Source organism: Rhinoderma darwinii, chromosome 11 (genome assembly GCF_050947455.1).
Source record: "Rhinoderma darwinii isolate aRhiDar2 chromosome 11, aRhiDar2.hap1, whole genome shotgun sequence".
Taxonomy (NCBI): domain Eukaryota; kingdom Metazoa; phylum Chordata; class Amphibia; order Anura; family Rhinodermatidae; genus Rhinoderma; species Rhinoderma darwinii.
In genome coordinates this window covers 75,710,301-75,735,182 of record NC_134697.1, presented here as the reverse complement: position 1 = coordinate 75,735,182, position 24,882 = coordinate 75,710,301, and the positions used below count along the sequence as shown (strand labels likewise).

The 24,882-nt window shown below is 38.2% G+C and overlaps 2 protein-coding genes across 2 annotated transcripts in view; both read right to left on the bottom strand.

Moving 5' to 3' along the window:
• The window catches only part of CHAT (choline O-acetyltransferase), a 91,973-nt gene extending 86,386 nt beyond the window's left edge, over nt 1-5,587 (bottom strand). The window contains exon 1 of the mRNA XM_075842808.1: nt 5,372-5,587. The gene's annotated coding sequence lies outside the window, so the exon portion shown is untranslated. The remainder of the gene's footprint in view (nt 1-5,371) is intronic.
• Nucleotides 5,588-7,006: 1,419 nt separating this feature from the next.
• SLC18A3 (solute carrier family 18 member A3) lies at nt 7,007-9,743 on the bottom strand. The gene is made up of 2 exons (XM_075842807.1): nt 9,495-9,743; nt 7,007-9,101 (listed from the first exon to the last, which is right to left on the bottom strand). The coding sequence occupies exon 2, from the start codon at nt 8,949-8,951 to the stop codon at nt 7,374-7,376; it is 1,578 nt and encodes a 525-aa protein (XP_075698922.1). The 5' UTR covers nt 8,952-9,101; nt 9,495-9,743; the 3' UTR covers nt 7,007-7,373.
• Between the last annotated feature and the right edge of the window lie 15,139 nt (nt 9,744-24,882).

The window sequence follows — 24,882 nt, the reverse complement described above, 5'->3', positions numbered from 1 at the left end:
CGTTTTGGAAGTGTGTAAAGCTGATATGAATTGAGGTCTAACAAGTTAAATAAGTTCGTAAACCTTACAAAAAATAATATACTATTGGACCAATTTTGCATAGACTTTTTTGCACAGTTCCCTGCAGAGGTTGCTTTAATGTTATTTCTCTTAGAGGATCAACTGAATATTTAATTTGACAAGGGGTTAAACTAAATGTTTACATACTAAAATATATACATAACTTACATACATCTTATCATGTTTAGTTGACATAAATATAAAACAGAAAACAGAAATTGTTGGTTACAAATCCTATAAGTTCTGCTTGGGCAAAAAACTTATTTACCAAATGAATTACTGATTTACCTAGTAGTTTGAGATTGCTATATTGAACATTGGGCACTGAAAATGTCTGCCCCGTTAATGCTTGTATGACAAGACTCTCTTGCAGCCTATCAGTTGAGTTATTCTATAATCACAACAACATTGTGCTGTTTCATCAAGGTACATGGTTGGTACATGGTTGATACATGGTTGATACATGGTTGGTACATGGTTGATACATGGTTGATACATGGTTGGTACATGGTTGGTACATGGTTGGTACATGGTTGGTACATGGTTGGTACATGGTTGGTACATGGTTGGTACATGGTTGGTACATGGTTGGTACATGGTTGATACATGGTTGGTTCATGGTTCACTGCAATGTAATTATATAATAGAAAGCTATACTGAAAAATACAAAGTCTCCTGGTGACTGCCATGTAGTTTAACCCTTATAGACTGAGGTTGCGGTGACACTGAGTAAAATTAGATTTTCACCACTTGGTGAATGATAAACAGAAGCACAAAACATGGGACAACTGTTTGATTTGTGATGGTTTTAGTCATGGACCCATTTACAGTCCAGTTCCATACAGCATTAATGCAGCTCTTGACTAGCCAGCCCCATGCCAAACAAGTTTCCCTGATTTATTGAGATATTCCTGGCATGTTCCTGAAACGTCATGACTGTATCTTCTATTTAGTTGATTGAATATTAGGGGTAATTCTATGTGGTGGGCTCATTAGTATGGGAAATTCTGTGTTGATGTTATTACTCTGCTGGAATTTCTATTTGCCTTACACTACTTCATCGTTAGAGGAGCAGGAAATAGCTGCACAAAGGCACCACTGTGTATGTAGTATATGGCTCCAATTTTAGGACAATCTGCTGTGGGAACTATATTTTAGAATAATTTTAGGGCCACGTTCCCCCACAAAAATTCAAAGCTGTTGACTGGGCTGGAATCGCCTCCAATTAAATATAAGCAGCTAGCTGGCATCCCAATCCCTTGCAAAGATTCTGGGCATCCACCCCCTCCCCCAATCAAACTCAAAGCTGCTGTCTGGGCTAGCATCTGTCTCCCTTTCAATCAAATAAAAGCTGCTGCACTGGCATCTATCTGCCCAACTAAATTCAAAGATTCTGGGCAACCGCACCCTGCCCCAATCAAATTCAAAGCTGCTGCCTAGACTGTCATTCATCCCCTCCAATCATATTCAAAGCTGCTACCTGGACTGTCATCCATCCCCTCCAATCATATTCAAAGCTGCTGCCTGGACTGTCATCCGTCCCCTCCAATCATATTTAAAGCTTCTGCCTGGACTGTCATCCATCCCCTCCAATCATATTCAAAGCTGCTGCCTGGACTGTCATCCATCCCCTCCAATCATATTCAAAGCTGCTGCCTGGACTGTCATCCATCCCCTCCAATCATATTCAAAGCTGCTACCTGGACTGTCATCCATCCCCTCCAATCATATTCAAAGCTGCTGCCTGGACTGTCATTCATCCCCTCCAATCATATTCAAAGCTGCTGCCTAGACTGTCATCCATCCCCTCCAATCCTATTCAAAGCTGCTGCCTGGACTGTCATCCATCCACTCCAATCATATTCAAAGCTGCTGCCTGGACGGTCATCCATCCACTCCAATCATATTCAAAGCTGCTGCCTGGACTGTCATTCATCCCCTCCAATCATATTCAAAGCTGTTGGACGCAATCCATGTCACCCCAATCAAATTCAAAGCTGCTGCCTCGGCTGCCATCCATCCCCCCAATTCAAATTTACAGCTGCTGGGATGGCATACATGTTACCAACAATCAAATTTAAAGCCACTCCATCTACATCCATCTCCATTTCAATCAAATAAAATATGCTGGCTGGCATCCATCCCCCCTAATCAGACTAAAAGATGCTGGGCATCTGCCCCCCCCTCAATAAAATCCATAATTATTTAAAACAGCCCCCCAGCCCCGCAAATTTACTGGCTGAAAATATGCTGCCTACAAGCTCCAAGGCACAGCGGAGAGAGAGGGAGGGAGTTGAGCCTTTGAGGTGCTGTCTAACAACATCCCCCTTGAACACATCCCTTCCCCCAGAAAAGACGCCGCTCCAGTCATAAGTGCAGTGGAAGTCAGAAGGGGCTTGTAAAAAGAAAAAAAATTAAACATTTAATTAATGCCAACTGGCAAACTTCCCACGTAAAGCACTGTCCTAGGCACTGGACCTCCGGTGCCTAATGAAAAATACATCCCTGGGTGGGATAACAGTTAGTTATTAGTGTAGCTCCCACAAGCGAGTTATCTGGCTACCCCTATATATAGGATCATAGACACCATGGTTAAAATAATATACTGTAGTAGAGTAGAATATAAAAGGATTGGAGGAAATATTTTCATTATATTGAAGATTTGATATTAATTTGCATAATCCATGATTTATATATTAATTATTGGGAATGGTTTGTTAAGCGGTAAGATTTACAAGTGGATTCAAAATGGATTCTAACTACACAATCTAGCGAGGCTTGTGGCCTCTCACTGGGTCACTCATTTTTAGTATTGTGTCTGTATTATCTGCTATGTGCTATCATATTTTTACATTGGCCCTATCCCCAATCCCATTTGATTTTTCCTCTAATGTGTTACACTGACATTGGCACAAAACAGTTTTATTCTTTTGTATTGTGAAGGTGTTGTTACGTTTCAATAAGTAGGCAAACAAGATATAAAAGATTAAGAGTTTCAATAGATTAAATACATACTACATAAAATCAGAACAACGTTTTAAGACAATATACCTTAAAGCCAAGAATGTTCCACGTGAGTTTTTCTACTGTAGAATTAGACCTTTAAAATAATACTTGTATAGCTTCATATGCAATGAGACAAAAATCTTCTGTAAAACTGATCAATAGTTCTACTTGTGATCCTAAAGTATTATCCGATTATGCTGGGTGATATGTATCTGGTCTATGACTATATATAATAATTGAATTGCCTGTCTCCTGTAGGATTGTATCATGTGACTAGACGTGGCTGAATCTCTTTGTTTCATACCATTTGCTTCTTCAACCCTTAGAGCTGGGGGGTCAAAGTAGGGACATTGTGTTTTTACTTTTCATTTTACTTTTGTTTAACCTCTACATGTACATTTTATTGATATTTTTTAGCAGTCTAATATATTTTACTTGCCTTTTACTGCTTTTAGAAAAATATAATAATTTGGACAACCTTAATGCTATAGTTATGTCTTTTTGTATCATCTCACTAGTTAAGAACTTTTCTCTAGTTTGTTTTTGTTATAAACACCAACAAATGATGACTCTGAATGTAAATTGTGTTTTTCAATCACTATGAACTATAGCCATAAATCACATTTCACAGTTTTAAGCCAACAAAGGGATGTTTTTGACTATTTTATATTGTACCACTGCTCGTGATACAAATAAATGTCAGGTACTCAGTATCCCCAACAATAATAAACTGGAGCTAGATTGCTACAAGTTATTTACAACACATAAAATGTCTTCAGAAACAATAAACAGTAAGAAATATAACCCTACAATGGTCTGACTAGACAAGCAATATAATAAGCAATATACACTGTCTTCTTCTACTCTGGGGTAGATATTATAATAGGATTTATATTAATATGTATTACTTTACTTCCAGGGGAGAGTTTTAACAAGCTAATGAAAACATTGTTATATTTTAACAGATTTCTCTTACAAGGTCATCGACAATTTAGTGTACAATTGTGCTGGTAAACTCTATATACATTTTAATAAACTGGCCATTTTACATTTTAATGTAACATTGATAGTACAGTATAGTGTGCATTAGGTTAACATATATGATCTGAGTTGTAGAAAGATCATTGGAAACTTGGTAGCTTGTACTGACTGCTATGTAGGCTGACTGAGTTAACTGATATGCTGAATTGACTGACACAGAGCAGAGGCATAATCTGATGATTTTAATAAATATATATATATATATATATATATATATATGTATGTATATATATATATATATATGTGTGTATGTGTATGGATATATATATGTGTGTGTGTGTGTGTGTGTGTGTGGTGTGTGTGTGTGTGTATGTATGTATGTATATATACATATGTATATATATATATATGTGTGTGGGTGTATATATATATATACATATATATATATATATATATGTATATATATATAAATAAATATATATATATATATATATATATATATATATATATATATAGCAACAATTCCAAAAGACAAGACAGCACTCCAAATTCAGTGAAAAATGGGATCACTTTTAATCACCTCTTGTATATATATATATATATATATACACAGACTTTATTTTATGCCGAGTAGTTGGTGCACTGGATGAATGAACAATAATTGCCACAATATAATTCACTTATTCAGATAATGTAATTATTACAATTTGCAGCTTGTGTTCCTGACAATTTATAATGTTCCTATGTACTGGATATACATGGTATATATATATATTCTGTGCTAGTAGAAGTACTGCAAAGCAGTGCAATGTACTAAATAGCAATGATAGGCAGATAAGGTTGCTGATGAGATCTCACTGGCTTCATTAATAATTTAGGTAACCACAGAAAGCATCAATTGGATACTCAGTATACAAACCAAAAGGTTTTTAGCTGCAGAGTAAACTCTGTGTCTATTAAACTGTTGGGGAAATTCGTTTAACTCTTACAGCTTTACCTCTAAGCTTTTTTTCTTTGATATTCCTATACATTGCCTACTGGACATCTGTTTGCTGCATTTCTTTGATCATAATTTGATAGAACTAAAAGACTAGAAGCACTCAAGTAAAGCTCAACATTAATATTTATTTGTCTACAGTTTATTGAATGCTGAATGTATTGGAATTCTACAGCCACTAAAACTTTGTACAGCTTCTTCCAGGTGCCAAGTGTCTTTATCATCCCTTTGATTTAAAATAATATGAATGCGGCAAGACTGTAACCTGTTAAAACTTTAAAAGCCTTATTGTATAAAACGTTGCACTAAAGTCATGAGAGCGCTTACCTCTTTCACACAATTCATCCGCCTCACCAAGTCTTCTCAGAGGCACAAAGCAGATGGACTGTCAGTACGTAAAAGTGTTGCTGTGTGAGTGCTGATGATGACGCCTGTGCTGCTGTCCATGGTACTAGTCGTGTTCCCACCTGCTAGAAAACGCTGCAGCTGTCCATGATACTAGTGCTATCCCCACCGCAAGCAGGCGGTGCCCCTGTCCATAGTACTAGTCCTAACCTAGAAGACAGTGCTACATGATTTGAACCAGGCATCAGTGTTAGGGAAGATCTGCCCCCCCCCACCTCTTCCTGCCCACCTTTGGTGATATTACTGCGGGACTCCTCCCTCATTTTCCTATTCGTACACATTTAAGTTGTCGGAGATAAAACCTGCCTGAAAACCCTGCCTTCCACCAGTGCAACGTCCTCCACCCCAACTAATGTCTCAAGGTTTAGGGGAGGACTAATGTGATGCTGCTTTACAGTGTATCAGTACTGCAGGTCTTAGGCTCATTACTAATGTCTACAGTAAAACATGTGGAAATATTTATAGTACTCCACATATAGATCTTCACTTAATACAAGGAACCTCTCCAGTGCTAATTTGATAATTAATCTTTATTGTGAGATATGCTTCGTTTTGCATTTAGTTTTAACCCTATTTATAGATTAGGTTTTAAAGAAGAAACGAAGTTTTCTCCCGTTATTTGACTTACCTGGTCTGGCATAATGATGTGTTCCTCTGTCCCGGTCTACGTCTCCCTTTATCTGTCATACAGAGTTATGTATTGGTCATTATATAAAGTTTAGCTAAAATTTGTGTTGCCTTTGGACTTTCTTCCACTCTTTGACCATAATGCAGATTTAGAGGATCGTATTTTCCTAGCGTTTGCAATACAGTAGCATTGAGCGAATTGTGAAGTTCATCAAGAGGATCCAAAGATGCAGCAATAAAAAGTTGTACAGACAAGTAAAGAGAATAGGAAAAGGTGTCACCGAAACGTTTATGATGGCAGAATTTGTGTCGGGACTAATGTATACAAAAAAAATCATATAGAGAAGCCTCACTGCTATGTGATATCTGAACAAAATCCATGTAAATGTTGGGACTCAGTATTAGACGTGGTCTGTGATCTATTGGACTGGGAGAGTTGTATGTGCGTGGGAGTTTGATTAATGGCTTCCTCTATACTTCGTGAGAGCCGTCATCTTTTCGGACTTTTGATGGACACTTTGTATTATGTATTTATTGATAGAATGTCCTATTTTCTACAATAATCAGGAATTGGGAAGCGGGTCCATCACTCGGAAGACTAATGATGCTCAGCTAGAAATACAGCTGCTGTATACAGCTTCTTGACATTTCCTTTCCGACACTTTCATAATTGTCGGGTGAATTTTCAACTTCTATTTAAATTCAATTTTAACTTGTTGAATTCCGCGAATGTTAATGATAAGATTGTGTCCTACGTGTCTTGATATAACTGCCTGCACGATCTAGATCTAGTAAATATACATTGTATTATACAAAATGTCCAGTCTGGTTTTATTGAATATGCATTTGTTCATTTTAATGGATCATATTCATAGTTTGATTAGTAAATTTAGAGGAAGGTTAATGTAATGAATTGACAAACTAGAGATATTTACAATATTTAGCAACTTTATTTCCCTGAATATGCCACAGTATTATTTCATATAGTTTATCTTATTTTATTTTTTTGTACAGATATACAGTATTTCACACAAAGTTGGCTTTAAAAATAGACAGTTAAACAGTTCCACAATACTGCACCTTTTTTTTTTTTGGAAGGGGTGTACATTATTACTACCTAGTATGACCTTGAATTAATGATGGTTTCAAACGTTTTTAAGTAAGAAAAAAACTTGACATAAAAAAAAAGGTTTTACAGAAAGCATTGTGACAAAAAGGAAAAGTACAAGTTATGAATTGCATGTTGGTGCATAAACATATGGCTGATTCTTTAGTGTCCTCCCCATAACAACTTTGTCTAGCTATATTCATAGTCAGAGGATTCTTCATCATACATGTATTTACCTGTTCGTGCTCCGTTGTAATTGTCCATATTATTGTCCTGCATAGGTTCCCCCTTATGTGAGCCCTTGTTAGACTTAGCCCTGCGCTCTTCCATTTTAATCGTATCATACAAGCCCTTGGGTTCCTCATCGAGTAAGATGTTTCTCTCGGAGTGCGATGGTTTCATTTGGCACACGTTTCTGAGAAACAAAAGAGCAGGGGCATATAATACATTGGCAAGTCCCATGCCAAGGTTAAGCTGAGTGAACCCTGTAGTGTGAACAATCTGGCTGGCAACTATAGGCCCCAGGGCATAAGCCACAGAGTAAGATATATCTGCGATAGCATAGACACTTCCATACACAGAGACATGGCGGAGATCTACAAGTAAGGCGAGAGTGGGCAATAGGGCAGTATCTACCAAGGCAATGCCAAAGCATAAACCACACAAGGGGATAATAAGCTGCTCAAACGTTTTACAGGCTGGTACTGTGCAGGAACTGGCACCGATTATAACCATTCCTATTGCACCATAGAACCATTGATATTGAGGGTAATTAGCTGCAAGCTTTACAGTGATATAAACGCCTAGAATATGGGGGAAAAAAGCTGGCAGCCAAGTTAGACCCATTTGCCACTCAGAGGCTCCCATAGTAGTTTTCATCCAGTTTGCTATGGTGGGCTCCAAAAACGCCAGTGGAATGTTACAGGTGGTTAGTGCCCCGGCTACAACTGCAATGTATGGGTCGATCATTAGTCTGTGAATGGGTGTGCCCACTGGCATATTTTCTCTAGTCCGGTTAGCAAAGGGTTTGATCACTATTAATAGGAGAATGCCATCAATGAGGGATATGCAGGCTAGAATAAGGAACGGCATTCTTTTACCCACAAACTGGTATAATATGCCTCCAAAAGGGGGCGCAACCAAACTCCCGAACGAGATAAATGCTAGGGCTATGCCCAAGGCTTTGCTCCGCTCTGCTTCCTCTGTGTACTTGTCTGCGATCATAGCGATCCCAGAGGTGTCTGCAAAGGCAGATCCCAAACCTTGCAAGCTTCTGGCTACGAAGAGTGTAGCATAATTCTCAGCAAAAGAAAAGATAACAGTGGAAAGGAACATAACAATGAGTCCAATGAATAGAGGGATGTCATAGCCAACCCGGTCTATAAAAGTGCCACTCAGGGGGTTGACGAGCAGCTGCAGGATAGCCTTGGAGGCAAACAACACTCCTATTTTGATGTCTTCATTCTCTGTCGGGTACGGGGGTCTGATGATCGATTTATTGGAGTAAGATGAACTAGAATTTATTTCTCTAAAGTGTTTTTCACTATCCAACCTCATACTTTGTATATAGTCTGGGATGATTGGTACTATCACCATGTAAAGCATATTATCAAGAAAAAGTGCCACACAGACAATGAACAGGATGAGTCTTCTGTGGTGGGGGGCTTCTTTCATGGCTGAGCCAATTTGTTTAGTTCTTTCACCCATGGCAGTGGATAGTTTCTCCACCGCGGACTTGGCAGTCCCTGGAGTATTCTCTGTAGCCATGTCTTCAACCCTCACTGCTAAGGCTCAAGCAACACAAAATCCAGGCGTCTGTTCACACTCAGAGCGACACGTCTCAGGAGAGAAGCTTGGATCCTAGAGGGAGCATTCAGGAGATTAGATGGGCCGTCAACAGGGCGTCACTCTAGGGTGCTGCAAAAATAAAAAAAAGACAAAAACCTTTAGGTTTTTACAATGTATATAAACATGGCTCTAAGCTGGAACATATATATTGGACTAATAATCGCTGCGTGGTAAACCGCATATCTGAAAAGTAAACTGAACAGACAAGTTCAATGAAACCTGTAAAATCCATGCAGGACATAGGCGGAGGCTTCAGATGATTCTTTACCACTAGAAATAACAAGTTTGTAGCCTGTGACCATAAACAACAATCTCTTCTGCAGATCTAGTCCCGAATCACTGCTGGGAAGTAAAATCATCTCATGTCCTCCATCTCCATTCCTAACATTCTCTCACCTATTTCTGCACATATAGATCTCTGCAGGTTCAGATCTGTGCTGGGAATCGGAAGAAAACACTTACTTTGTGGTTTGCTTGTAAATCAATTGCAGTCCACGAGCTGCATCTTCACAGCAGATTGTGAACGCTGAGCAAGTGAGCAGAGAGCGCAGCCTCGTCCATACACAAGTCTTAATTAGTGCTGCTGCTGCTTCTTGATTTGAGCTTCATATCTCGCTGTGATTGAACCATTGCAGAGGCTCCACTTCACCCGAGCAGCGTCCATCCTTCCCTTTGTGATGCCATTGGCACAGATTGAGTTGCATGCTTCTTGGTTCCTCTACTTTCTTTCTACTGAAGGCTGTGACGCACAGTTAGCTGTGGCCCCCAAGTGGCTACTTTGGGAGCGGCGTCTCCTTATGCTAATTTAACACATGGAGGATCCTTAACCAATTACTAACTGTCGACCCTCCCCTTACATCGTCTCCTCAAGCATCGTACATAAGAGGGGTGATTCCTCCATCAGGACACCTGTTTTCTGTGTTGGAGAATTTTATATATATATATATATATATATATATATATATATATATATATATATATATATATACATACATGTATGTATATGTGCATATATATGTATATATATATATATATATATATATATATATATATATATATATATATATGTGTGTGTGTGTGTGTGTATATGTATATATATATACCAGTGAATATATGTGTGTATATATTTGTGTGAGTGTATATATATATGTAGAGACATATAGCCCCCCTGTAGATAGTGACCCACATAAAGCCTCCCCTGTAGATAGTGCCCACATAAAGCCTCCCCTGTAGATAGTGCCCCACATATAGCCCCCCTGAAGATAGTGCCCCATGTATAGCCCCCCTGTAGATAGAGTTCTACATAAAGCTCCCCCTGTAGATAGCGCTCTGCATATAGCCCCCCTGTAGATACTTACCCACATAAAGCCTCCCCTGTAGATAGTGCTTAAAGAGGCTCTGTCACCAGATTTTGCAACCCCTATCTGCTATTGCAGCAGATAGGCGCTGCAATGTAGATTACAGTAACGTTTTTATTTTAAAAAAACGAGCATTTTTGGCCAAGTTATGACCATTTTTGTAGTTATGCAAATGAGGCTTGCAAAAGTCCAAGTGGGTGTGTTTAAAAGTAAAAGTCCAAGTGGGTGTGTATTATGTGCGTACATCGGGGCGTTTTTAATACTTTCACTAGCTGGGCGCTCTGATGAGAAGTATCATCCACTTCTCTTCAGAACGCCCAGCTTGTGACAGTGCAGATCTGTGACGTCACTCACAGGTCCTGCATCGTGACGGCCACATCGGCACCAGAGGCTACAGTTGATTCTGCAGCAGCATCAGCGTTTGCAGGTAAGTCGATCTTACCTGCAAACGCTGATGCTGCTGCAGAATCAACTGTAGCCTCTGCTGCCGATGTGGCCGTCACGATGCAGGACCTGTGAGTGACGTCACAGATCTGCACTGTCAGAAGCTGGGCGTTCTGAAGAGAAGAGGATGTTACTTCTCTTCACAGCGCCCAGCTAGTAAAAGTATTAAAAACGCCCCGATGTACGCACCTAATACACGCCCACTTGGACTTTTACTTTTAAACACACCCACTTGGACTTTTGCAAGCCTCATTTGCATAATTACAAAAATGGTCATAACTTGGCCAAAAATGCTCGTTTTTTTAAAATAAAAACGTTACTGTAATCTACATTGCAGCGCCTATCTGCTGCAATAGCAGATAGGGGTTGCAAAATCTGGTGACAGAGCCTCTTTAAGTAAGGAATTGTTTTGAATGGGCAAGGGGATTATTTGGTAGGAGAGAAATTATTTCATTGGTCACTGGATTTTCTTGGATTTCCAAGGCCGCCCTCAAACACTATAGATGGTACTTATAACTATCTACAAGACGGAGGTAACATATGACTAGGAGTCTACAAGTTCCTATTAATATATAATCACATTCCTTACAATTACTGGATGGATAAACCTTGTGTGGTTCTATCATGGTTCTTCTGACTGGGGAAATGGATTGTTACTGAAAAAATGATGGTAGCGGTCTCATGTGAATACTTCCGCTCATTTGACAAAAATCATTTTAATAAAGCTCTATTTTTTTTCTTCACAGCCAATGTGAACGAAATCCTTGTCCAATGGACAGTCGGTCATGTAATTATGCACCAAAGACCATCTCCTTCCATTACCTTTCCTTACCTTCAAATATACCCACGCCAGTCTCACTCTTTCGTATGGCAACAGCATCAGCACCAGGGCGACCTGGTCCAGACAGCCTGAGATTTGGAATAGTGGGAGGAAATAGCAGAGGGAACTTTGTCATGCAAAGATCAGATCGACAGACAGGAGAACTTATACTTGTTCAAAGCCTTCAAGGACCCCAGACCATAGAAGTGGATGTGGACATGTCTGAGTACTTAGACCGCATGTTCCAAGCGAAGCATGTCTCAAAGATCACTGTCTTTGTTTCACCTCACAGTTTTTAAGATAAGGTGAGAGAAGAATAAACTTAAGACGCAGCAAGATTTGTGGAAGACGGTAAATTACGGTTTACAGAATGGATATCGGAACTAAAATTGCCAAAATACTCTCATTTACCTCACAATCAATACAAATGTTTATTTTTAAGTATACAGTACATATGGATTCCACAATGTCATGGTTGAAGACTAATTCATTACTGAAGGTTGACACTACCTCAATAATGAGGAATTCCTAGCGATATTTAAGTAAGTTGTAAAATCTGTACAGGGTTAGAAAAACATGGCTGCTTTCTTCCAAAAACAGTTTAACATCAGTCTACAGATGTGTGTGGTATTGCAGCTCAGCCCATTCACTTCAATGGAGCTGGTCTGCAATACCAGACACAACCTATAGGCAGGTGTGGTGCTGTTTCTGGAAGAGAGCATTCCAATATTACTCTCTGACGGATGCTGGTTGTTAAAGGGGCATATACAACAACTGAGAAACATGTAAGACATATCCTATACTTGTTAACCAAGCACATTATTACCTTATTTATGGTCATATTATAATTATGTGTATAGTCACTTTAGAAATCGCCAGTTATATTTTGGAATTTATTCATAAGATAAATTGGGAAGGTGCAAGTCCATTTATTGTTTCTGTAAGACTACCTGGGAAAATTATTTATAATGCATTTGATTGAATGCATTTGATTTTTTTTTTCTTTCTAGGTTAATGAAAAGTAACATAGTTTATACAGGCAGATCTATGCACTTTTTACATTGCAGCAAACTGTTTGCTGCTCTGACTTTTAATGCGTATATATCACATATATCAATATAGCAAAGTTAGCACAATAGACAATGGGCTTTTTTGCTCTTGTGCAATCTCCAGACAACGAGATTTGATCAATCTTTGTTTTGTAAAGACTATAGCAGACACGCTGCTTTGCATATGCAGATAACATTAAATAGATATAAGTTTGATTACTAAATGATAATTGATAAATGGCTCCTAAATGCTAATTTTCTCTGCCGGAACCAACATTAAAAATTTCGATGCGTGGCTTAACATATAGCCCCCCTGTGGATAGTGCCCCACAAATAGCCCCCCTGTATATAGTGCCCTACATATAGCCATGGCCGGCCTTAGCTACGTGCGACACGTGTGGTCGCACAGGGCGCCGGCCACCACGCTGTGAGGGGGGCGCCAGCGGGTGAATTTCTCCCGCTCTGCGGCTACTGCTCACAGCACCAGCGGGTGATCAGGCTTGATTACATCACTCAGGACTCAAGACAGGGAGGAGACTATCTTACCGTGCGGTCCTGCTCAGGGCTCCGTTCCAGCAGCATCAGCGGACGCAGTGCTTTAAGAAGCCCAGCAGGTCAGTAAGACTGTGGGGCTTTGGCTGTATGAGGGCACTGATGAGGGTCTAAACATAATGGCAAATGGGCAGAGGATTCAGTGCCGCCTTTTGCCCATTTGCCACTTATTGACCATTTAGTGTCCTGTTCAGTGCCCCTACGATGCCCATTTGCCATTTATTGCCCATGTATTGTTCTTCTGTGACAGAGGGTGCTAAAGGGGCAGTAAATGGCAAATATGCATCAAGGGGGCACTGAACATAAGGACACTAAAGGGGAAATAAGTGGCAAATAGGCACCAAGGTGGCACTGAACGAATGTTAATAACTGGCAGATGGGCACATTGTTCAGTTGCTCCACAGTGCACATTTGCCATTTGTTGCCGTTTTAGACCCTGTGCACATTACATTAAAGGGGTTAAAAAGAAATTCTGTTGAAGCAGTAGAGGAGAAGTTAAAATAAGTGTATGTTCACATGGTCTATTTTCAGACGTAATTCGGGCTTTTTACGCCTCGAATTACGCCTGGAAAAACGGCTCCATTACATCTGCAAACATCTGTCCATTGCTTGCAATGGGTCTTACGATGTTCTGTTCAGACGAGGTGTAATTTTACGTGTCCCTGTCAAAAGACGGCAAGTAAAAATCCGCCCGCGTCAAAGAAGTGCATGCCACTTCTTGGGACGTTTTTGGAGACGTTTTTCATTGACTCCATTGAAAAACAGCTCCAATAACGTCCGTAAAAGACGCTGCGAAAAACGCGAGTACATGCAAAAACGTCTGAAATTCAGGAGCTGTTTTCGCCTGAAAACAGCTCCGTAATTTCAGACGTATTTTGCTACTGTGTGTGAACATACACTAAAGATTAACTTATACTTACCTTTCCTCTCAAACGTTCCTGCGCTGGGGGCTCCCGTCACCTCTGTTCACTGTATACAGAGCAGCTGCAGCGGTAATGTACTGTCGACGTGATGTCACCACTGCAGCCACTCTGTATACAAACCGAGAACAGAGGTGACGGGAGCCACCATCGCAGGAACGTCTGGGAAGAGAGAGGTAAATATGAGCTGCTTTCTGATTTTAACCTTTTCAGGACTGAGACATTTTTTGATTTTTCATTTACGTTTTTCACTACCCACCTTCCTAGAGCCATAACTTTTTTTATTCTTCCGTCAACAGGATAGTGGTTATTTTTTGCGGCATTAGGTGTAGTTTGTATTGGTAGCATTTATAGTACCATATAATGTACTGGGAAACGGAAAAAAATTCTTTGTGGGCTGAAATTGGAACAAAACTGATTCCTCCATAGTTTTTTGGGTTTCGATTTTACGGCTTTCATCGGGCGGTAAAAACGACAACTTAACTTTATCCTGCGGCCCAATACGATTACGGTGATACCAAATTTCTATAGGTTTCTCATATATTTTACTACTTTTACAAAGAAAACTATTTGTTACAAAAAAAATATGTTGTTTTGCCACATTCTGAGAGACAGAACTTTTTTTTAATATTTTTGTCTAAGCGGTGTGAGGGCTTATTTTTTTGCGGAATGAGCTGTAGCTTTTATTGGTACAATATTTTGGTACATGCAACTTTGTATTAAGTTTTTATTACATTTTTTTTAGTTAATGTGAACAAAAAACAGCGATTTGGGCTATTTCCTTTTTTTTTTCTTTTACGGCCTTTACAGTGAGTTAAATCAGAAGTAATAAAAAGTACCAACATTGCCCACGGGGACAGCCGTTTTAATATTTTTGTCCCGTTATACAAAAGATAGCCTTTGAGTAAACGGAGTAAGGGCCAGTTCACACGTTGCATAAATACTGTGGATTTTCCGCAACGGAATTAGTTGCAGAAAATCCGCAGCAAATACAGTAGCAGCAAAGTGGATGAGATAAAACAAATCTCATCCAGACGCTGCGTAAATACTGAGCGGGAAAAACTGACCTGCGGTGCAGAGTTTTATTCTGCAGCATGTCAATTGTATTTGCGTAAATGCGCCTTATTTGTTGCGGGTTTTCCCCATTGTATTCAATGGGGAGGTAAATTCCGCAACAAATAGCAGTTGTTGTGTTTTTTGCGGCGGGTTCGCAGCGATCTAGCCGCAAAAAAACACCACTCAGAAAACAAACAATATATTATACTTACCTAGGGATCTGTGTTTTTATATCCTCCTGGGATGACGCTTCATCTCATGTGACCTCCGCTGCAGCCAATCACAGGCTGTAACAGCGGTCACATGGATGAAACGTCATCCCAGGAGGCCGGCCTGGATGATGTCCAAGTGCGGCAGTTTAAAAACGGCAGAAAAATCGGAAGCAGAACGCCTCCAAACATCTGCCCTTTGGGAAAACGGCATTCTGTTCCGACAGGGCGTTTTTTACGCGGCTGTTATAAAAAAATGCCCGCGGAAAAACACGGCCACGAAAAACAGCTCCAAAAATGGCTGTTAAAAATGCAGCGAAAAACACGACTGAATAAATAACGGTTGAAAATCAGGAGCTGTTTTTCCTTGAAAACAGCCCAGTATTTTGAGACGTTTTTTATTTTGTGCGTGCACATACCCTTAAAAACACTAGCGTTTTTGTAAAGTTCTATTTAAACTACAGGTCGCTTTTGACGCGTATTCATCGGGTTTTTTCCGCTCAATCAGAACTCCCATTGACTAGAGAAATTAGGTGCGATTTTGGCGCATTTTACGTGCCAAAGAATTGACCTGACACTACTTTTTTCACGCGTCACATTTTTAAACAAAACGTGTCGTATGCACTAAAGGCGCGCTATACCATTGATGTCAATGGGACTCTTAAACCCAGTATTTTTGACACGTTTTCGGCGTGACAAATGCACAAACAAAAGCACCAAACGCCGACAATACATAACAATGATAAATGAAGTGGGGGGGCACCAAAGGGCAATTCCGCCAGCCCTGCATATAGCCTCCCCTGTAGATTGTGCCCCACATATAGCTCCCCCCATAGATAATGCCACTCACACTTTTAAGTGAAAAAAAACACTTTACATACTCACCTTGATCCCGCTCCTGCGCTGTCCTGTGTCAATGCAGGCCTGCTCTCTTCTGAGCAGGTCTGCTGGGGCTGAACGACGCAAGCGGCGGGATGATGTCATCGTGCCGCTTGCGGCGTTGAAAAGCGCTGATTGGCGGGGCAGAGTGACTTGCTCTCGTCAATCAGCGCCTTTCAACAATGGCAGCGGCGCAATGACGTCATCACGCCGCTAGCGTAGTTTAAAGACGCTGATTGGCGGGGCAAGTCATTCTGCCCTGCCAATCAGCGTCATTGTAAGGCGCTGAATGTTCGGGCACGGAACGTGCCCGGCCATTCAGCACTTATGCATGTAATTGTATCTGCGTCCTATAGACGCAGGTACAATTAGTGCAGGAGGTAAGGCTAATTTCGCCTTACGGACAGTGCGGCCCTGTATGGTGCCGGAGGAGAGAAATTACATTCTCCACTGTATGATAAAAAGCTGAACTTTTTTTTAAAACATTGTTACAGAATAATTCCCTCTCTCAGCTGAAAGGTAGGTACAATTGAAAATGCAACATCTCAAAAACACAGTTCAGCACATCTGAAAACTTCACTGAGCAAGATTGGGCCACAACGAGTAAAAAAAGAATGACATATCCACTATTTTCATCCACCTTTTACTTGAAAAACTGCAAAAAAGTTTACTGCAGAGACTTTACTGTTATTATATAAGAATTCAGTGGGATTACACCAGGGGTCTCAAACTCGGCCGGGTAAATGGGCCGCACATAGAAAAAACTTTATTACTATAAGGGCGGATTTAGACGGACGTCAGTAATGGCTACATTACTATAACAATACTACATTACTATAACAACGATACTACATTACTATAATTAATGATACTACATTACTATAACAACAATACTACATTACTATAATTAATGATACTACATTACTATAACAACGATACTACATTACTATAATTAATAATACTACATTACTATAACAATACTACATTACTATAATAATAATAATACTACATTACTATAATAATACTACATTACTATAATAATAATAATACTACATTACTATAATAATACCACATTACTATAACAATACTACATTACTATAATAATACTACATTACTATAACAATACGACATTACTAGAATAATATTACATTACTATAATAACACTACATTACTATAACACTACTTTATTACTATAATAATACTACATTACTATAACAATACTACATTACTATAACACTACTTTATTACTATAATACTACATTACTAGAACAATACTTTATTACTATAACAATACTACATTACTATAACAATACTACATTACTATAACTATACTACATTACTATAATTAATAATACTACATTACTATAACAATACTACATTACTATAACAATACTACATTACTATAACACTACTTTATTACTATAACAATACTACATTACTAGAACACTACTTTATTACTATAACAATACTACATTACTATAACAATACTACATTACTATAACTATACTACATTACTATAATTAATGATACTACATTACTAGAACACTACTTTATTACTATAACAATACTACATTACTATAACAATACTACATTACTATAACAACGATACTACATTACTATAATTAATGATACTACATTACTATAACAACGATACTACATTACTATAATTAATAATACTACATTACTATAATAATACTACATTACTATAACAATACTACATTACTATAATAATAATAATACTACATTACTATAATAATAATAATACCACATTACTATAACAATACTACATTACTATAACAATACGACATTACTAGAATAATATTACATTACTATAATAACACTACATTACTATAACAATACTACATTAATATAACACTACTTTATTACTATAATAATACTACATTACTATAACAATACTACATTACTATAACACTACTTCATTACTATAATACTACATTACTAGAACACTACTTTATTACTATAACAATACTACATTACTATAACAATACTACATTACTATAACTATACTACATTACTATAATTATACTACATTACTATAATACTACATTACTATAATTAATAATACTACATTACTATAATAATACTACATTACTATAACAATACTACATTACTATAATAATAATAATACTACATTACTATAATAATAATAATAATACTACATTACTATAATAATACTACATTACTATAACAATACGACATTACTAGAATAATATTACATTACTATAATAACACTACATTACTATAACAATACTACATTAATATAACACTACTTTATTACTATAATAATACTACATTACTATAACAATACTACATTACTATAACACTACTTTATTACTATAATACTACATTACTAGAACACTACTTTATTACTATAACAATACTACATTACTATAACAATACTACATTACTATAACTATACTACATTACTATAATTATACTACATTACTATAATAACAATACTACATTACTATAACAATACTACATTAATATAACACTACTTTATTACTATAATAATACTACATTACTATAACAATACTACATTACTATAACACTACTTTATTACTATAATACTACATTACTAGAACAAAACTTTATTACTATAACAATACTACATTACTATAACAATACTACATTACTATAACTATACTACATTACTATAACTATACTACATTACTATAATTAATAATACTACATTACTATAACAATACTACATTACTATAACAATACTACATTACTATAACACTACTTTATTACTATAACAATACTACATTACTAGAACACTACTTTATTACTATAACAATACTACATTACTATAACAATACTACATTACTATAACTATAATACATTACTATAATTAATGATACTACATTACTAGAACACTACTTTATTACTATAACAATACTACATTACTATAACAATACTACATTACTATAACAACGATACTACATTACTATAATTAATGATACTACATTACTATAACAACGATACTACATTACTATAATTAATAATACTACATTACTATAATAATACTATATTACTATAACAACGATACTACATTACTATAATTAATAATACTACATTACTATAATAACAATACTACAGGGTGGGCCATTTATATGGATACACCTAAATAAAATGGGAATGGTTGGTGATATTAACTTCCTGTTTGTGGCACATTAGTATATGGGAGGGGGGAAACTTTTCAAGCTGGGTGTTGACCATGGCGGCCATTTTGAAGTTGGCCATTTTGTATCCAACTTTAGTTTTTTCAATGGGAAGAGGGTCATGTGACACATCAAACTTATCGAGAATTTCACAAGAAAAACAATGGTGTGCTTGGTTTTAACGTTATTTTATACTTTCATGAGTTATTTACAAGTTTCTGACCACTTATAAAATGTGTTCAAAGTGCTGCCCATTGTGTTGGATTGTCAATGCAACCCTCTTGTCCCACGCTTCACACACTGATAGCAACACCGCAGAAGAAATGCTAGCACAGGCTTCCAGCATCCGTAGTTTCAGTTGCTGCACATCTCGTCAACAGCATAGACAATTGCCTTCAGATGACCCCAAAGATAAAAGTCTAAGGGGGTCAGATCGGGAGACCTAGCGGGCCATTCAACTGGCCCACGATGACCAATCCACTTTCCAGGAAACTGTTCATCTAGGAATGCTCGGACCTGACACCCATAATGTCACCCATAACTTGTAAATAACTCATGAAAGAATAAAGTAACATTTAAAACCAAGCACACCATTGTTTTTCTTGTCAAATTCTCTATAAGTTTGATGTGTCACATGACCCTCTTCCCATTGAAAAAACTAAAGTTGGATACAAAATGGCCAACTTCAAAATGTCCGCCATGGTCAACACCCAGCTTGAAAAGTTTCCCCCCTCCCATATACTAATCTGCCACAAACAGGAAGTTAATATCACCAGCCATTCCCATTTTATTTAGGTGTATCCATATAAATGGCCCACCCTGTACATTACTATAATAATACTACATTACTATAATAATAATAATACTACATTACTATAATAATACTACATTACTATAACAATACGACATTACTAGAATAATATTACATTACTATAATAATACTACATTAATATAACACTACTTTATTACTATAATAATACTACATTACTATAATAATAATAATAATACTACATTACTATAATAATACTACATTACTATAACAATACGACATTACTAGAATAATATTACATTACTATAATAATACTACATTAATATAACACTACTTTATTACTATAATAATACTACATTACTATAACAATACTACATTACTATAACACTACTTTATTACTATAATACTACATTACTAGAACACTACTTTATTACTATAACAATACTACATTACTATAACAATACTACATTACTATAACTATACTACATTACTATAATTAATAATACTACATTACTAGAACACTACTTTATTACTATAACAATACTACATTACTATAACAATACTACATTACTATAATAATACTACATTACTATAACAATACTACATTACTATAACAATACTACATTACTATAACTATACTACATTACTATAATTAATAATACTACATTACTATAATAACAATACTACATTACTATAACAATACTACATTACTATAACACTACTTTATTACTATAATACTACATTACTATAACAATACTACATTACTATAACTATACTACATTACTATAATTAATAATACTACATTACTATAATAACAATACTGTGAGGGATCAATACTATGTATATTGTTTGAAAAATATTATCCTCACACATATGTATATACATTTCAGTTCTTTGTGTAATGTACTGATATATATAACAAGTTCTTTGTTCATGTCGGACACACCTATTGAAGACACCGCCCCCTGGAATGCAAAGAGGAGTGTGCAGAAGAATGTATAGGAAGACTTACAGCAGAAGAGCCAATGGAATTCAAGCAAGTCCCACATCTATAGGGAGGGGCATGTGTCTTCTCTGTGTGTGTTTCTTTGTTCTGAATAAAGTTCAGTTCCTCCTGGCTGACATTGAAGCTGTACCTCAGACATTTGTGTGGTGTACTTCTCTCCAGGCATGCCTTCAGCTTTCAATTTACAGAGGTGGTTATTCGGTGTGAAATACGGACCTGACAATACTACATTACTATAACAATACTACATTACTATAACACTACTTTATTACTATAATACTACATTACTATAACAATACTACATTACTATAATTAATAATACTACATTACTATAATAACAATACTACATTACTATAACAATACTACATTACTATAACACTAGTTTATTACTATAATACTACATTACTAGAACACTACTTTATTACTATAACAATACTACATTACTATAACAATACTACATTACTATAACAACGATACTACATTACTATAATTAATAATACTACATTACTATAATAACAATACTACATTACTATAACAATACGACATTACTAGAATAATAATACTAAAACTATAACAATACTACATTACTATAATAATAATACTACATTACTATAACAATATTACTACATTACTATAATGATACTACATTACTATAACAATATTACATTACTATAATAATACTACATTACTATAACAATATTACATTACTATAATGATACTACATTACTATAACAATACTACATTACTATAACACTACTTTATTACTATAATAATACTACATTACTATAACAATACTACATTACTATAACACTACTTTATTACTATAACAATACTACATTACTATAACCTCAATACTACTGTAACGGCTGCCGCGCCGTTCCCCTCCTTCCCCACGGCCTCTGCTCCGGTTCCTGCGCCCTCCATTATCGCGTGCTCATCCCGAGCTCCACTTATCCGATCCGGACGCTCTGCTGGCCCTGGGCAGCGTCAGGTAAGTGCATCCCTTACCTCCATCCGCGGTCGTCATCCTCGATGTGTGGCTGCAGTCATTAGAGGGCGCGCTGACTCGTTCTGTCTTAAAGGGCCAGCGCGCACCTTAATGCGAAAGACTTCCTATTTAAGGTTCCTCCTTCTGTTCATCAATGCTGGTTCAACCAAATTCCCAGTGAGTTTCCCTGTACCCTAGTTACCTGTTTCCTTCGCTTATGCCTATCTCCCTGCTCTGCAATCTACTATCGCCATTGTAGCTCCCTGAAGGAGCGGAGTCCAGCTGTGGCTGGGGATTCCGCTCCTGGAGCGCTTCGCTTGATGTCTGTCCATATATGGACACAGACAACAGGGGCTTCTTCTGGATTGAAATCCCCGGTCACAGCGTCAGCAACGCTGTGGACGAGGATTCGGCTTCAGGAGTTGCCCCTGATGTCACTGTCCATATATGGACAGAGACATCAAGCGGATCGCGCCAGAAGTGGAATCCCCAGCCACAGGGGGATTCCGCTCCTTCAGGGAGCTACAGTGCCGCTATCTACAGGAAGGGTGATGCTATCTACAAGGGGACTGTGGGCTGTGTGGCACTACCTACCAGGGGCTGTGTGGCACTACCTACCAGGAGGTTGTGTGGCACTACCTACCAGAGGGCTGTGGCACTACCTACAAGGGGGCTGTGTGGCACAACCTACAAGGGGGTTGTGTGGCACTACCTACAAGGGGGTTGTGTGGCACTACCTACAAGGGGCCTATGTGGTACTACCTACAAGGGGCCTGTGTACCACTATTTACAGGGGGCTGTGTAGCACTACCTACAAGGGGGCTGTGTGGCACTACCTACAAGTGGGCTGTGTGGCACTACCTACAAGGGGAATCTGTGAGTGACCTGCTGATGGTCATTTTACTGTGAGGGGGACTGATGGTCATTTTACTGTGAGTGGGGGGCCTGATGGTCATTTTACTGTGAGTGGGGGGGGCTGATGCTCATTTTACTGTGAGTGGGGGACTGATGGTCATTTTACTGTGAGAAGCTGGCTGATGATCATTTTACTGTGAGTGGCGGGCTGATGGTTATTTTACTGTGAGTGGGGGGGCTGATGGTCATTTTACTGTGAGTGGGGGGGCTGATGGTCATTTTACTGTGAGTGGGGGGCTAATGGTCATTTTACTGTGAGTGGGGGGGGGGCTGATGGTCATTTTACTGTGAGTGGGGGGGGGCTGATGATTATTTTACTGTGAGTGGGGCCTGATGGTTATTTTACTGAGTGGGGAGCTGTTGATTATTTTACTGTGAGTGGGGGGCTGATGGTCTTCAAGTGGTTTCCACCTCCGACCTCCAATTGAAATTAATAGGAGACAGAAAATATCTGTGACGCTCGTTTGGTGCCTTTTTTCCTGCGCCTTTTGCATTCGCTTCAACAGCTTAAATAAAACGCAAAAAAAAAAAAGGTCAAACAACACTGTCAGTTCCTGAAGGAATTTTGAGTTAACGCTGTGTGAACATACCCTACAAGTGTAGTGCTTATTTTTAGCAGTTTTCTGTCTTTCTCTAAACAATTTTTGGTAGGGGTGCCCTGAGGAAATTTTATTTTTCCAGTGCTGCCTCGAGTCCGAAAATGTTGGGAAACTCTGTACTAGGCTACAGGATCATGCTGGCCGACGCAACGATCCAGTCATTGAGCAGCTCAGTTCATCGTGGGAACGGGGCCTAGGTGAGTACAACTTTTTTTCTTTGTTTGGTGGCACTGTCTACAAGGGGAGGTGGGGGCTGTATGGCACTATCTACAAGGGGAGGTGGGGGCTGTATGGCACTATCTACATGAGGGAGGTGGGGGGCTGTATGGCACTGTCTACATGAGGGAGGTGGGGGGCTATATGGCACTGTCTACAAGGAGGAGGTGGAGGCTGTATGGCACGGTCTACATGAGGGATGTAGGGGGGGCTGTATGGCACGATCTACAAGGGGAAGGTGGGGGGATGTATGGCACTGTCTACAAGTCGGAGGTGGGGGATATGGCACTGTCTAAAGGAAGGCTGTATGGCACAATCTACAGGGGTCACTATCTACAGGGGGGCTGTGTGTGGCAGCCAGGGGAGGGGGGCATTATACTGTGTGGGGGCCACTAAGCGGACATTATACAGTGTAGGGGCACTACAGGGGGCATAATACTGTGTGGGCACAATTAGAGGACAAAATACTGTGTCCTTGAAGGGGTTATAATATATTATTATTATACTGTACAGGGGAACTAAAGGGGCATTATACTGTGTGGGGGCACTATATAGGGCATTATGCTGTGGGGGGGCATTATACTTCTTTTATGGGGCATTTTTTTTTATGATGGGGTTGGGGTGCAGAAAGATAATTTCACATGGAGTGCCATCTATCCTAAGGCCGGACCTCATAATACCCACCACAGGTTTGAAGGCTATGTAAACATTTGAATGTGGTTTTTGTGGTTTTACCAGTCTGTTTGGTGCTGCTTTGTAAATACTTTTTATGAAAAATAATTTTTACTTTATGAGATACAGCTTCTTTGTATCCTGTATACAGAGCAGCTGTATCATGCACTGAAATCTTTATCTGTCAGGTCAGCGTGACTGACGTGTTCAGTG

Excerpts from the sequence above, each read along its gene's own strand:
- SLC18A3 (XM_075842807.1), bottom strand. The coding sequence starts at position 8,951 with ATGGCTACAGAGAATACTCCAGGGACTGCCAAGTCCGCGGTGGAGAAA.